A 15,668-nucleotide genomic window follows, 5' to 3' on the forward strand; every position below is an offset into this window, starting at 1 on the left:
AACATTTCAAAGGCTTTTAATTGTGTTTCGCATAAATCTTCTGAATAAGCTACCATTTTATGGATTGCCCACTGTATTTTGTAATTTAGTATCCAGTTTTCTCTCTGACCGCTCTTTTAACTTTGTCTTCTAACTGCTCCACTAATGCTCATGTTACCCGAGGTCCAGTTCTCTCTCTCTCTCTCTCTCTCTCTCTCTCTCTCTCTCTCTCTCTCTTTCCTCTTGTATTTTAATGACCTTCTTCCACTGATTATAAATCCTATCCATAGTTTTGCTGATGATAGCATATTGCATTCCACCTTCCAGTTTGAGAAACCTGGCCCTGCACAAACAGCTCCAACTTCTTGAATATCCACCACCAATTCTTTAAATGCTGATCTCTGAGTAATTTTCCAATGGGGTAAAAATTTCAATCCTTTTAAAGCTCAGTCATGTCTTATATCAAATAAAAAGGATTCTTCTGCTCCTATACTTATCTTCAATGACACTGAGATTTTTAGACAAGATTACATATCTCATATCTCTATTAGGGATGTAGGGATTACCCTGACTTCTAACCTCTCTTGGCATAAGCATGTCATAAATATTGCTTCCTCTGCATCTAAAAAACAAGGTTTTCTCTTTTGCTCTCAGCATTATGGCTAAGGTAAAGAAAGCCTGCACAAGAAGCATGCAAAAGTTCAATGAAATTTACCGGTAAAAGTACTTTGCCATAATGGCATTTGTATTGTTGCTCGCTCGGTAAACAGACGGTGGGTGTTATCGGTATGGAGTAGAAGTTGAATCCCAAGGAAGTTTGAAACCCTCCCGAAGTGGAGGGGGGGTAAGCTGACCTTTTTTCTTTTGAATCCCTAATTGAATTAACTAATTGAATCACGAACAGAGTCATATTGGAAGTTCTGGCGTCATAAAGTAGTTTCACCGGTAAACTTTTTTGAAGTTTGCCGTGCTTCTCGTGTGGGCTTCCTTTCCATTTTTTTTTTTTTTTTTTTTTCTTTCTTAATAAACAATTTATCCACTAGTTCACCAGTGAGTCTAAAGAAAAAAGGTCAGGTTACCCCATCCACTTCGGGAGGGTTTCAATCTCCCATGGGATTCAATTTCTCTCCTGACCGATAACACCTACTGTATGTTTACTGAGCGAGCAACAATACAAATGCCGTTATGGCAAAGTACTTTTACCAGTAAATTTCATCGACTTTTGCATGCTTCTCGTGCAGGCTTTCTTTACCTTCGCCAGCATTACTTTTCTTCTAAACAGCTACTCACTCTGTAAAAATCTCAAATCTTCCATACCATGGAATATTGTTCTCACAGCTGGGAAGGTAGGTTAATCAATGAACAATCTCTTACAAAGTCTCTCCACTCTGTCCCATGGATGCAGAGAGTGAAGAGACTTTATTCGCCAACAGGATGGAATGCCTTCTCCATCAAGATATGAAAACTTAATTAATTTCAATCCTTCTAATTATTTCCAGAACCAATTGCTGAATGAATAGTGCAAGCAGTGGCTGATGGGTGGCTGCACTAAATTCACCCAAGATCTCCTTACATTACTCCATTAGTTCTTTCTGTTTATTTTATTATTTTTTTTTTAATTAAAAGTCCATATATACCACCTTTACCAAGAAATAAAAATGATTTTAGGACATGCATATGTTGTATCACTAAATCTCTTGACAGGGAAACAAGAGCCAAGGTATATTAAGAATTAAGTATTGTGTGACCCAAGAAACCTAGACTGAACACCTGTAAATTGCATCTTGTAATTGCACTTTGAATTAGTGCATATTTTCACTATAATAATTTAGAATATAATAATTAACATTATAAAATAATAAACATTATAAAATGTTATAAAATAATAATAATTAATTATTATAAAATGTTAATAGTTAATAAAAATATTTATTATAATATTTTATAGTTTATATAGCAAATATGAGGAAGAGGCGAGAAATATAAGCAACTTGTACACAAAAAATCTAATAAAAGAATGTACATAAAAAAAAAAAAAGATAATAAATAGTATAAACTATACTATTAACTGAACCATGAAAAAAATAATAAACATATTAGGCAGTTCAATTTATCTTAAAACTAATTAAATATGATTTTATATGAAAATGAGTGGTGCAATACAATAATATTCTCTGTTATTTCAGAGTAATCTTCAGGAAATAGTAATTGTTTACCATGGAATATAAGAATTTATAGCATCAAATAAAAATAGCTTGATTTTTAAATTAGCTTCATACTTAAAGCATATCAAATTTTCAAGAAAGATTTTAATTTTCAATCTGTCTGTGATATATATTCTGACAGATTCAAGGATAAGATGGTGTGGCTTCACATGTTTGTTGGATTTTCTGAATTTACTCATAATAAATAATTAATAAAAATGATACATGCAATTTACAGATACAACATATTGATGGCAAGAGGCATCAGTATGTTGCATCTTTAAATTTCATTTTTCTGTTGTGTGCTTGCTCCTTTGTGGGGTAATAAACATGTTTTCCAGAACTCTTACCCCAGACTAGCATTTTCCAAAGAATGGTTTTTACCTTGAAAAAAAAAAATAATAAAATGAAATTACAAGTCCTTAGAAAATATACAAATATTCACGCAATCCTGTTATCATCACACATAATTAATGAACACATGAATAAACAACAAAGATAGATGTGTAAACAGGTAATGACATATAAGTGTGAAATATAGTTTCTCATCTTTATTTATCTTAAAAACAGGTATAGAAACAGACAATGTAGAACCACATTTAAGGATAAAATTTTTTTCTGTTCCTGATATAAAGTTTCTCTGTGATGTTAAATGACATCATCATTTATTTTCTTAGTTACTTAAAAGCCATAAAGGGAAGGCAAAAATGATGGATTCAGTGGTGTTAAAGAAGTATTGCAGGATCACCTTGATGGGAATGCAGTTATATGGAAATAATAGAATGGATTTATTAAGAAGAGATCTTGTCTGTTGTTATTTAGTTTTTAGAAGCATTAGCAACTAAGGCCATATTGCTCCGGGATATGCGGTGGTCATTCCCTGACCTTTCCGCATCCTACGTATTTGGTGGTGACGGGCTCGAACCCCACCATGATGCAATAACAAAAGAACTGGGTACAAAATAAAATGGCTGAGCTAATTAGATATGATGACATAGTAACAAAGGAACTAGCTTTTGATGTTGTTCCACATAAAAGACTGCTGTACAAAATGGAGCAATATGGAATTAAAAGCAAGTTACTGCTATGGATAAAGGGATAGTTGAGTTGCAGGAGGCAGAGTGGTAATTAATTGCCACTGCTTTTCTTGAACTAATGTCATTAGTGGAGTCCCTCAGGTTTCAGTGCTAGACTCCTTATTGTTTTCATTATTTATTAATCTTAGTGATGAAGGTGAATAAAGTTTAATGTCTAAGTTTATGGATGAAACAAAGGTTGGCTGAGTGGTTAATAACAGGAATCAGAGTACGTTTCTGCAAAATGACAAAGAAATTATGCAGATGGGCTGGCAATTAAAGTTTAACATTGATAAATGTAATATACTGCATATGACAGTAGTAATCCCAGAATAACATATGAAATGGGCAGTGCCATGCTCAAAGTGATGAATTACAAAAGAGACATAGAAAAAGAATACTCTTATCATAAAAGACATCAGTTCTGCAAACTACAACATTAAAGTTATCTGCAGAAACCTGATTGAAGTGCTTACGACTTTAAATAGGTTGAATAAACTAAATACAGATGACATCCTTACTCTTTCTCTGACAACACACACACACACACACACACACACACACACACACACACACACACACACACACACACACGTTGATATAAATTGAAAAAGGATGGTAGCAGGATAGATGTGCGAATATTTTCTTTCAGCCCAAGAGTTAGCGATTGTTAGAACAAACTACTATCTGATGTTGTGAATGTGGATAATTTAATAACTTTAATGAGATTTAGACAAATTATTAGAGGAGATGAAGAGATGGGATGGGTAGTTATTTCCATTTTTTTTTTTGGCTGATGATATATAAGCTTACTTCCTTGCATTATTTGCCACTACTAATAGTATGTCACCTATCTCAGGTATTCCTTCAAGGAAGTGGTCTTATAAGTTTCAGATCTGCTTCTCCATCTCCACTTAACTTACTAAACTATGATTTCAGTTAATTTCTATATAATTATATTAAATATATTTTAATTATATTTAAATTATAATTAAAATGTATGTCAGAATGTTCAAATGAGTAGCTCTTTTGAAATAATCTGCAAAGTAAACAATCAAGCATTTTATTATTATTATTATTATTATATGTGATGTCATGAAGGAGAGCAGCTAACCTGCTCCAGATAGTTCTGTGAAACTATTTTTGTCCACAGCCATATCCAGATCATATTTGTTCATTAGCGTCATAATTCTTTTGAAGAAGGAGTTCTTGGAAATCTCAGTCCTAGAGTTACTGATGTGGAAAGTAGACCTCTGTCTAGTAGCCACAGCTGAAACATGAAGATAAATATGGCACAGAAGATCAGGCAGGTAGGTTGAACAAGTGAAGATGTGATAAAAACTCCTTTAGATCCTCAACAGTTTGCCAAGTTTCCAAAGATTGAAGCTTGAAGTAAGAGCAGAGATTCTGGTACAAAAAAAATGGTGGTAAAACATGGGATTACATCTGGAAAGATAGTGAATGAATTTCATTTGCAGGGATTCAATTTGATGTATCAAATATGTGTAGCATGGGTTCCATATAGGAGCAGAGAACTCCAGTATAGGAAACACAGTTGCTTTGAATAAGAGCACAGACAACTGAGGATCCCTGAATCTCTAGGTATGCCTTTTGATGAAGCCAATTTGTTTTTTCGCTTGATATAATATATTCCTGATATGTTTTCCAAACCCACATCCATCTGTAAAGGTAACTCCCAGATCTCTAACTTTGGCAACTCTGGTAATCGGAATATCCTTGGTGTAGTACTGGTTTACTAAAATCATAGTTTTCCTCGAATCAGCAAATGAATTTGAGCTACACTGATTAATCTCCAAACTGTTTAAAGCAACCCAATTAGCAAAAGAGTTGAGAGCAGCTTGAAGGTTATCTGTATCAGCTCAACTGTTAATCCATGAGTAAAGTTTCACATCAGCAGCAGACATTAAGATCTTAATATCACCTTCCTCTACAAATTGCAGTAGTTCGTTGACAAAGATGGTGAATAAAAGAGGCCCAAGAGATGATTCTTGTGGCACTCCTTTAGATGGAATAAATTCCCTCGAAATTTCCGGTCCGATTATAATCCCATGTTTTCTGTTTGAAATATAACTTAACCAGGAAAGTAGAGGATGAAGTATTCCATACTGGCTTTGTTTTCTAGCATCATTTTAATTTCTGGACAGTGTCATAAGAAAGTGTTCTATGTATCATATTGAGGTAAATTTCTCTTATTCTTTTACAAATATAGAAATATTAATATAATAGAAAACACCTTTTCTATAATTATACCTCAAAATTTAAACTCATGTCCCCTTGCATATGTTGCAAGTGCAACAATGCTCTCAACATTCAGTTTATCCAAACTCCTTTTGAAGTCACAAACAGCTTGAAACTCCAATGCCTGGTGCTCACAAGCTAACTTTCAGAACACGTCTCTTGATAATACCCCTTTGCTTCCTTAACAAATCTTGTTGCTCTTCAGTGAATCCTTTCCAACAGAGTCCACATCTTTCCAAAAGTGGAGTTTCCAAGCCTATATGCAGCATTCAAGATGTTTTTTTTTTTTTTTTTTGGTAGTTGTTGGCGCATAGGCTTCTGTGGCCATAATGCACCTCCAAGGTTTTTCGCAGTACATTGATCCAAGCCCGAGGCGGGAATCGAACCCGCAACCTTTGGGTTGCCAGGCAGGCACTTTACCCACCCGGCTAGCCCGGTCGGCTATTCATTCAAGATGTGGCATAACTACTATCATATTATAATGGAATAATCACTTCTTTGCTTTCTTTTAGCAAAGTTCCTACATACATCACTGACAAAGCCCCATGAGCTATCCTGGCAGTCTGCCTACACTGTTTGAGGAAATTTAGACTGTATAGTTACTCCCAAATCCTTTACATTATCAACAACCTTGAGTTTGGTGGACATTTGTCTAGAATTCTGCAATCTACCTGCAAGACTTGGCATTTTCCAGAGTTGTACCTCAGTTTATTTTGCAAATCATCCAAATAATTTATATAGGCCTTGTTGAAGTAGCAAATCCTAATTACTATCATTAATCACCATATCCACCTTTGTATCATCACAAACATAAACATTAAATTGGAAATACCTATATCATTAATAAATATTAGGAACAATAAAGAATTCAGCAGCAAACCTTATGGGATCCCATTACAATTTATATTAAAATTTGTTTATGTGGGACTATATCAAAAGCTTTTAGTGAAATAGAAGTAAATGATATCAAAATTATCTTTTGCATCATTCTTTTGTGACAATCTCATAATAGCCAATGAGTTGGACATGATCTTCCCATAACAAAGTTATGCTGTGAATACCTTATAATTCTATTCATGACCAGATGATCCTGTATTTCCTCAACTACAAACTCTGTAATCCTTTCTGAGACAAAAGTAAAACTCACACGTCTGTAGTTATTCATTTTACCCTTTGGAGCATCTTTGTGAATAGAAGTATTAATTATGAAGATATTACAAAATCAATAAAAAACGATTTCATATCAATATGATAATTCAAGTATAACATAACCTAACTTCATACTGATAACATTCTTAATTGATAGTGTCAAAATAAGGTAAAAACACCCTAAAAATTCCATGCTGCAATATAATGTAAGATAGGATATTTATGATTAAATCCTTTCCTTTTCTACATCTAGAATGAAAGCCCTCTATCAGATTCTTAAAGAGTTTATGCATGGTTTCTGTTATGCTAAAAATATTTTATACAATGTTGCAAAAAATATATATATTTTAAGAACTCATTCACATGCACTTAATGGCATATTTTATAGTGATATACTCCATATCCAAAAATTTCTGGTAAATTGACATTACCAAATAATTTAATAAATGTATAAATCATTTGTGCTAGCATGAAATGTGTAAATTAAAAGTGCTTTATTTTAGAATGGTTTTTATGCTTACCTCTCTCTAACTTCCTCCACAGGTCTGATAAAATAGGCAAAAAAAAATTCCAGTTACTTTAGATTATAAAAACTGACCATTGCATTTGTTTATGATAACATGCACAATATTTTTTGTATTAAACTGATTCTGAATAAATATTTAAAATATTTATTCCTTTATTGTAATGACCAAGAAATGAATATAACATCCCATTCTAAGTTAAGTGCCATGTGAAGAGGTAATAATCTGTAGTAAAAATTTACTCTCTTTCAATTTTGTTATCTGTCATGCAAAAGTGTTTTTACAGAATTTAAATCAACAAAACTTTAAAAAGTATATAGCTCGAACAAATATACAGGGCTGTGATAATACGAGGCAATGATTTTAGCATCCACCACCATCTCTTTGCTCTGACCATTTTTCCTGAAACTTGTGCCTCACTAAAATTTAAATCTGAGGCAGCTACTTTATGTATTATCACAACCTGAAAATATGATAATAAATATATATAAAATTATTATTCCAGAAATAAACATATAAAATTAGGCATTCTAATTTAGAAAATTAAATCTGTCACAAAAAAGGAAGTTTTTAATCTATTTAAAAATTCCTTTCTCTGACAAATCTAACTGCTTAAATAATTAATGCCTCATTTGATATGTTTATAAGCCTGAAAAATTAGATTTATCATAGAAAAAAAAGGAAGTGTTTTTAATCTATAAGAAATTTTCTTCTTTCTGTGACAAATATAATTGGTTAAATAAATTTTCTATTTATACTCTAGAACAGTCATAAGATAGTTACATGTTGTGGAATGATGTATTTGTGGCAGCATGTATATTCCAATACACAACACACAAAACATATCAATACTCTAACCATTGAGTCACAACTGGTACTTAAACATAAAATATTTAAAGTATTATGCCACTATCAAAGCCATCACATTAATCCACTAAAAATTTCCTGTTCAAAAAACAATGTTGAAAATAAGCACAGAAAGTTAAAATGCACTCTTTAATACCCATTTCTTCTTGCATGGTTTTTTTTTTTTTTTTTTGGTAGTTGTTGGCACATCGGCTTCTGTGGCCATAATGCACCTCCCAAGGTTTTTGCAGTACTCTGATCCAAGCTCAAGGTGGGATTCGAACCCGCGACCTTTGGGTTGGCAGGCAGACACTTTACCCACCCGGCTAGCCCAGTCGGTTTCTTGTATGGTGTGAAGAAGTAAACCCTGATACTATTAAGTTAATTAATATAAATTTAAACAGCTTGACTGCTATAAAAAAAAATACATATTTTCGTTTTACTTCATGTATCATGTTGCATTTTCATGATTCTGCCCAAATTTTCCATTTATTTCAAATGAAGAAAAACAAAACCTCTGCTATAATTACATATAATTATATTAATTAAGGATTAACAAATATATATATATATATATATATATATATATATATACTTATATTTGAATAATGTTTGAAATAAATGAAAACTGAATAACTTACATAAAAAGGGGGTAAAGCATACATCAGAGGCTGCAAAAAGCATTTTCCTCTATATGACGCTTGAGATATAAACTTAAGTGAGAATAATGATAAAAAATCATTATTCTCACTTAAGTTTATATATATATATATATATACATATATATATATATATATATATATATATATACATATATATACATATATATATATACATATATATATATACATATATATATATACATATATATATATACATATATATATATACATATATATATATATATATATATATATACATATATATATATATATATATCCAATTTATATATATATATATATATATATAAATTGGATTACAAATAACACCAGTGATGATGTTTACACAAAATCTTTTAACAAAAAAGATTTTGTTCAAACAAACCTTGCAAAATACTTTTAAAAAAGGTGCAGTGAATACCAATTTTATAATTGCTCATTGGTAATTTAGTTAAAAAGGATGTGTACTACTTTTTAATATAGCAATAACAGCTGACATGTTTTTGGTATTACACTAGAAGCCCTCTTATCCACTATGATTTCGACTGTTAGTTGTCAGTTCATTAAAAAATTCTAAAAAGTTAATATAAACCAGAAAATCATAAAAAGTATACATACATACCTTAAGAATTTTATTTTCACTTAAAACATACATGTACATTCATTTAAGTAAAATAAGTAATTTTCATCTGTTTAGATGATGAAATTTGATGTTTTTCAGCATAATCCCTCACTTTGTTTTATTAATATCAATCACTGGTTATTGAATCAGGCTGTCAGTCAATATAATGTAAAGCTGGATCTGGGTTTGGCGGTTCTGGCAGCTGCATGAGAATTTTTTGGATTTGATTCAATCTCTTCTTCATATTCAGATCCCTCTATTTCCATCAGTGTGTATGATTTATACATCATCCATAATTTCATTTATCAAGAAATTGTCACTGATTTGTTGGAAAACATTGCTGTATGCCTTTTTGCTGTAAAACTTTGGAACCTTCAATTTGCCTGAAATCTGTTAATAACTTATGTTCTTCGTTATTTTCTTTATCTAGTCCAGGACTTTCATCAGCAGTTTCAACCTCAATCCAAAGTTTTCTCCATGATTTAGCAAATGCTTACTTGAAAAGAGGGAAGGGGGAGGGGAGATATCAGTGAGTCAATTAAGCAGAGGTTGGTTGAGAGGGCTTCTGTAGTACTTTAATTTCAATCGAACTGAATAACATTATGCTGAATGGAGCATACAGATTAGAGATACTTTTAATAATAGAACAAATTATTATGTTGTTTTATCTACACATAAAAATTCCATTTTATAATTTAGATTGGTATCAATTAATAGTATTATATATATACTTTATTAAAACAACTGCAAAAAAGCCCCAAATGTTTACAATGCATAAAAAGATAATTAACATAATAAGGTAATAAAATATAAAAACGTTATTTAACGATATAGTGTGTTACATTTCAGGGGTGTTACATTTTTTTAAATTAATTGATTTTTTCTTTTTCTGTGGTTAACAGATGTGAAAAATATATAATTACAATAGACTCTTGATTTTCCGGAATAGATGGTAAAAAACAAATCATGGATAATTGATTTCCCGGTTAATCCAAAAATACAGAAGTCCCTGACATACATAAGAGATACGTTCCAGGACTTCTTACTTCCTCGAGTTTTACGTAACTCGGGAATGGCTAATAACATATATCTTATTGACAAATCTGAATTCAGTGCGATACTTGTTAATGTTGGACCATTTTCTTACATTCTTATTAGTTTAATTTTCTGATCCAAATCAATCGCTTTATTTTTGTTGGTAGATTTACTAGTAGCACTGTCACTTATTCTCTTAGTCGGCACCATGATAACAGTCAAAATTAAATTTTCTGAAAAGAACTTCACAGCGTTAAGGCAAAAACTCACTATCATCACCCCGCGCGAGCTCACATTTTACTAAAGCACATTTCTGGAGGTCAAAAAAAAACAATTTGCACTTTCCGTTTTATTGGGCATTTCTGTTAGCACAATCTATTATAAACGGGTAGTAAACTCGATCTTATTGCATTTGCGATAATACCGATAGCTGGAATTCTGTGGGTTTTATGTTATTATGGTGAAATGTGTGTCCCGTTCACTGAAATCTTCAGTCATATAAAAAAAAAAAACCATAAATAATTGTAAGAACCTTCTCTTCTTTCCTTTCTTTTGCTTGTTACTCTGATCTCACTTGTGCAATTTGTGCATGCAGTAATCGTCGTTATTGATTGCTTATTATTATTATTTTTTTGTTGTTTTAAATTTTACAACCTAAAAAAAAAAGAAAAAAATTGAGTGAAAACAAATTTACATAAATCCGGAGTTGTGTAAGTCGAGGACTTACTCTATCGAAAAATGTTCAGCAACCTACGTAAAAAATATGGCGATAGATAAAAAACTTACCACGTACTACTCATGTGTCCAATAAGATATTTCCCTTTATTTTTTGCGATGTAAATTTTAAAACGAATAGCTTCCCTTTATTTTTTACGTCGCATACAGTTTGGTCAACCAACATTATAATGGTTCATTAGAGATTTAATTAATGGATGCACCGTTTTCAAACTTTTGAATAATTTCAAGTCTTTGTTTAACTGAAAGGGCAACCCTTTTGTGTTTACCCATCATTTTCACGATTTCTAAACAAAAAATATATATATATTTACTATAAAAAAAATTTAAATCCCTAATATAAATAATAAAACAAAATTTGTCTTTTTGCAGTGCAACGGAACACAACAATCAACGCAACGCACTAAATCATACTAAACATTTGATCTCCTTTTTTTTTTTTTTGAGTGGCGGATGTGAAAGACAGAAGGGGTTGCAAGATAATAATCTCCCAATGACGACTTATAACACCACTTTTTTTCGCTTATTTACGACTTGCAAAATATCTGTTTATACCTATTCTAGTTATTACTTGAATTTTATGATTTCTGGTTGAATTTTTTTTTTTTTTTTAATTTGGAGCCTTGAAGTATTAGCATTAGCATTAGTAGAGGCATTGATGCAAGAAAACAAGCTTATGCAGCATCAGCCAAAAAAAAAAAAAAAAAAAACTTCCACTTCACCCCTCCATTCGTTCGAAATACCTGTCCAGCTGAGCCTTAAATTTATTTATGTTATCAACCTCCACAACAAGGGATGGAAGTCTGTTCCACCAACCAACTACCCGCTGTCTAAAGACAAATTTCTGCACATCTGTCTTACATCTGCCTTTCCTCAATTTGAATTTACGCTCTCTCTGGTGATTATTCTGAGCAAGAGGAAGAATCCCATCAGCATTAGGAATGCTCAAACCATTCAAGGCTTTATACACCTCTATCAGATCACCTCGCCAGTGCCTAGTCTCCAGATACTGTAATTTGCAAAACTTAAGCCTTTCTTCATAAGAGCAACCCTTTGTTCCATTCACTAATCTTGTTGCCCTTCTCTGTACTTGTTCCAGCAGCTCTACATCCTTCTTGAAATGAGGCCTCCAGACCTGTATACAGTATTCAAGGTGTGGCCTAACCATTGCCTTATACAAGGGAATAATCACCTCCTTATCCCTGCTAGAAAAATTCCTGTATATCATTGACATACACCATGAGCTACTCTTGCAGCCCTTCTGCACTGCTAAGAGAACTTCATATCTGCCTGCACAATTACCCCCAGGTCCTTTTCATTCTCTACCAATGTCAGTGTAGTACCACAGAGTTGATACGTTGCTCTGGGGTTACTGTTTCCCATATGTAGTACTTTACATTTGTCAATGGTAGAATTAATAGAATAATGGTAGAATAATGATAGAAGTTTGAAAGACGGAATGAACACAGCAATAGACATTTGATGAGAGATAAGAAATTATTTTGGTGTGTGTGTGTGTGTGTGTGTGTGTGTTATTGGTGTTTAATGGAGCATAAGCTACGCTGGCTATAGAAATTATTTTGGAAACCACTTCTTTTCAGTCAGCAGCATTTAGATGATTAGACTGTGGTTCGAGCCCATGACCACCAAATACGGACGGTGCAGAAAGGTCAGGGAATGACCACCGCATATACCCGGAGCAATATGGCCTTATTTTCTAATTCTCCTAAAAAACAAATAACAAACAAACAAACAACAGCATTTAGATAATCCAAGTGTAAATATGAGAGGCACTGTTGTACATGGCACAGCTATTGTAAATCCAGAGCAATGACCAGGTGAGGCTTAATATTAAATGGAAACAAAAGCTTGTTCCTAGCAGCTCAGAAAAAATCATTTAATCCAACAGTGAAATTCAAGAGGAGTGGCATAATTATGAAACATCGGCAAAGCACTAATAATTACTGAGAGGATTATCTACAGCAGAGACCATGATGGCCAAAGGTAACTAGCACTGAAAGTGTCCCTAATCCTTAACTGATATAATCATAATTAATATAATCATAACTTATATTTATCCATTAAAAATAAAGTTGAAAGGCAATTTATAAGAACTGATTTATATATATATTTAGCAATATATAAGTAGGAAATTTCAGGAGTTCTGATTCCAAGTCTCTTATTAATACAAAAATGAAATTTAAAACTATATATTTTTTCTGAAATACTCAGTAAGAATATTAAGAAAAAGAGTCATGAGTTATAATCAACACTCTTTACCACCATGTGCAATTCTAATGGAAGGAAACTAAAATATATGTAAAAAATGTAAAAAGTGACACACACACATATACAGAGATTTTTAAAGCTAATTTCTGAATGGTATTATTTAATATTTATTACTAAAATACCATTTTTAGTGCTTCATGCATTATGTTTCTGTTTTACAAAATACGTCTTAATTGTAAAGAAGTACAAACCAATAGGGAAAAAATGCTTCAAAAACATTTCTGACCTTCACTGCAGTCTTTTCCACCAAATCCAGCAGGACAATGGCATATAAACGATCCCCAGCCTTCCTCACAAGTACCACCATTATGGCAAGGTTGGGAATAACAAAATCCTTTCTTCTCTGGGCATCCAATGAGTGTTCCATTATCAGCAACATAGCTAAAAGGAATAAAAAATGTTTCATAAAAACAAGTGAACATAAATCATTACATTATAAAAATATATCTATGAAGTTGCACCTGTCCACTTTTTAAAAACTCATACTTTTATAATATACAAAAACTGATAATTTAAGTTTTAAATTGAAGCTAACATATAGTTAGTTATTTTCATTGAAGGCAGCCGCTTCTGTCTTCTTTTCTCTACATTCTCTCTAAACTGGATACACTTGCACCATTATTCAACCCAACCATCAAAAGTCTTATAAAAAGCCATTTTTAAACATACGTTTGATGAGACAGTCCAATTTCTGACACAAAGGAATAACAGCATGCTTTAGCTGCTCATCTGAGGGCTTCAAAATGAGCTTCTCACACATTATGTATATATTTTATGATCAAAAGTATTCAAACATCCCTTTGTGCATTCCAAAAAGATTTAAAGAAAAGCTGAATTGAATATATGATTTATTCTTAAATATGACTAGAATGGTTATAATCTAAATCAAATATTTATAAAAGCCAATAATTATTATAAAATTTGCAACTTTTTTTTTTTTTTTTTTTTTTTTTTTTTGATTTGGTAGTTGTTGGCGCATCGGCTTCTGTGGCGATATTGCACCTCCCAAGGTTTTTGCAGTACTCTGATCCAGCCCGAGGCGGGAATCGAACCCGCGACCTTTGGGTTGCCGGGCAGGTACTTTACCCACTCGGCTAGCCCGGTCGGCAAATTTGCAACTATTATGTTATTACAATCTTTTCTTCTTTAAAAAAACACTAGCACCTACATACAGTCTGCATAATATGCACCAGTGCTCAGTTCACTTTTATTTATTTTTTTAATATCTAACACATGTCAGATATTAATTAGTCAAATGTGGCATAGATGTAGTTGTCAAGTTCAAACATAATCAATGCATTGTGTATTATCATATTAGGTTTTGTTCATGAAAAGCAGAGATGCATTTCTGATATTTTGGCCATAGGTGCCAAAAATTCTAGTTAAATCATTGGAAAAAAGACACAAAAATAGAGAATAATGCAGACCATACAACTGCAGAGCTGTCGGATGGATAGAAACAACAGCAATAGTAAACAGCAGTAAATTAGACATCTAATTATTTGAAGTACTGACTGCATTTTTACATGATGTTTAGGATCAGAAATGGAAAAAAGTAACAAATATTATTTGTTATTGCACTCTGTGTGTTACTATTACAGAAAATATTACACAGTGTCTGTATCATGATGGTTTATGAGAGATGGCATAGAATTAGGAAAGAAGAAATTTAGTCATTTTTGATTATTAAGCTTGGAAATAACTAGCTATTTTTTTATTATATTAGGCTGGGTACATTCCATGCAATTTTCTGGCGACAACTATGTGGAATTTTTGGTCAAATTTTGCTAATTCGTATTTTCTAGGGAATTCATATTTTCAATTATATGAGGTAGAAATGATCTCAGAAAAAAACTTTCATTTTAACAGACATTCAGCAATACCAGACCCATTTATTGAATTAATAAGTCCATAATATTGAGAGTTTGCGAGGTTTTTTTTTTTTTTTTGTTAATTTATTGTACAGGCACTCCTCGGCTTACGTAATACTCGACTTACGGAAATTCGACTTTATGTAAGTTTTTGCTGGCCAGTACAAACTTAAAAAAAAAGGTGGAAACGTACCTTGCATCCGGTAGGAATAAATAGAGGTATCGTGAAAATATCATAATGTGAACCCAATAACACATTGGTTTTTTTGGTAATACATTCCAAGACCTCATAAGTTGAAAATTTCGCTATATAACTAAGTTATTTATCTCTCTAAAAGGTCATTTTTATAATGGATATTGCACTACACTTTCATTGTTATCATATGTTCCATTATAAGAATCAATTTTGAACTCCTTTGT

At 32.1% G+C, this 15,668-nt stretch overlaps 1 protein-coding gene across 4 annotated transcripts in view; it reads right to left on the reverse strand.

Annotated features, from left to right (window-relative positions):
• LOC150090305 (protocadherin-like wing polarity protein stan) overlaps positions 1-15,668 on the reverse strand; it is a 426,116-nt gene that overhangs the window by 161,923 nt on the left and 248,525 nt on the right. For 3 of the 4 annotated variants that reach the window (XM_090389793.1, XM_090389795.1, XM_090389792.1), the window contains exons 10-11: positions 13,604-13,758; positions 7,189-7,212 (exon numbers count right to left, since the gene is read on the reverse strand). In XM_090389793.1, the coding sequence (XP_090245919.1) occupies positions 7,189-7,212; positions 13,604-13,758 (179 nt within the window). The remainder of the gene's footprint in view (positions 1-7,188; positions 7,213-13,603; positions 13,759-15,668) is intronic. The other variant, XM_090389794.1, reaches the window with a different exon arrangement.

Source organism: Mastigoproctus giganteus, chromosome 2 (genome assembly GCF_048544385.1).
Source record: "Mastigoproctus giganteus isolate SK-2022 chromosome 2, ASM4854438v1, whole genome shotgun sequence".
NCBI classification, from domain to species: Eukaryota; Metazoa; Arthropoda; class Arachnida; order Uropygi; family Thelyphonidae; genus Mastigoproctus; species Mastigoproctus giganteus.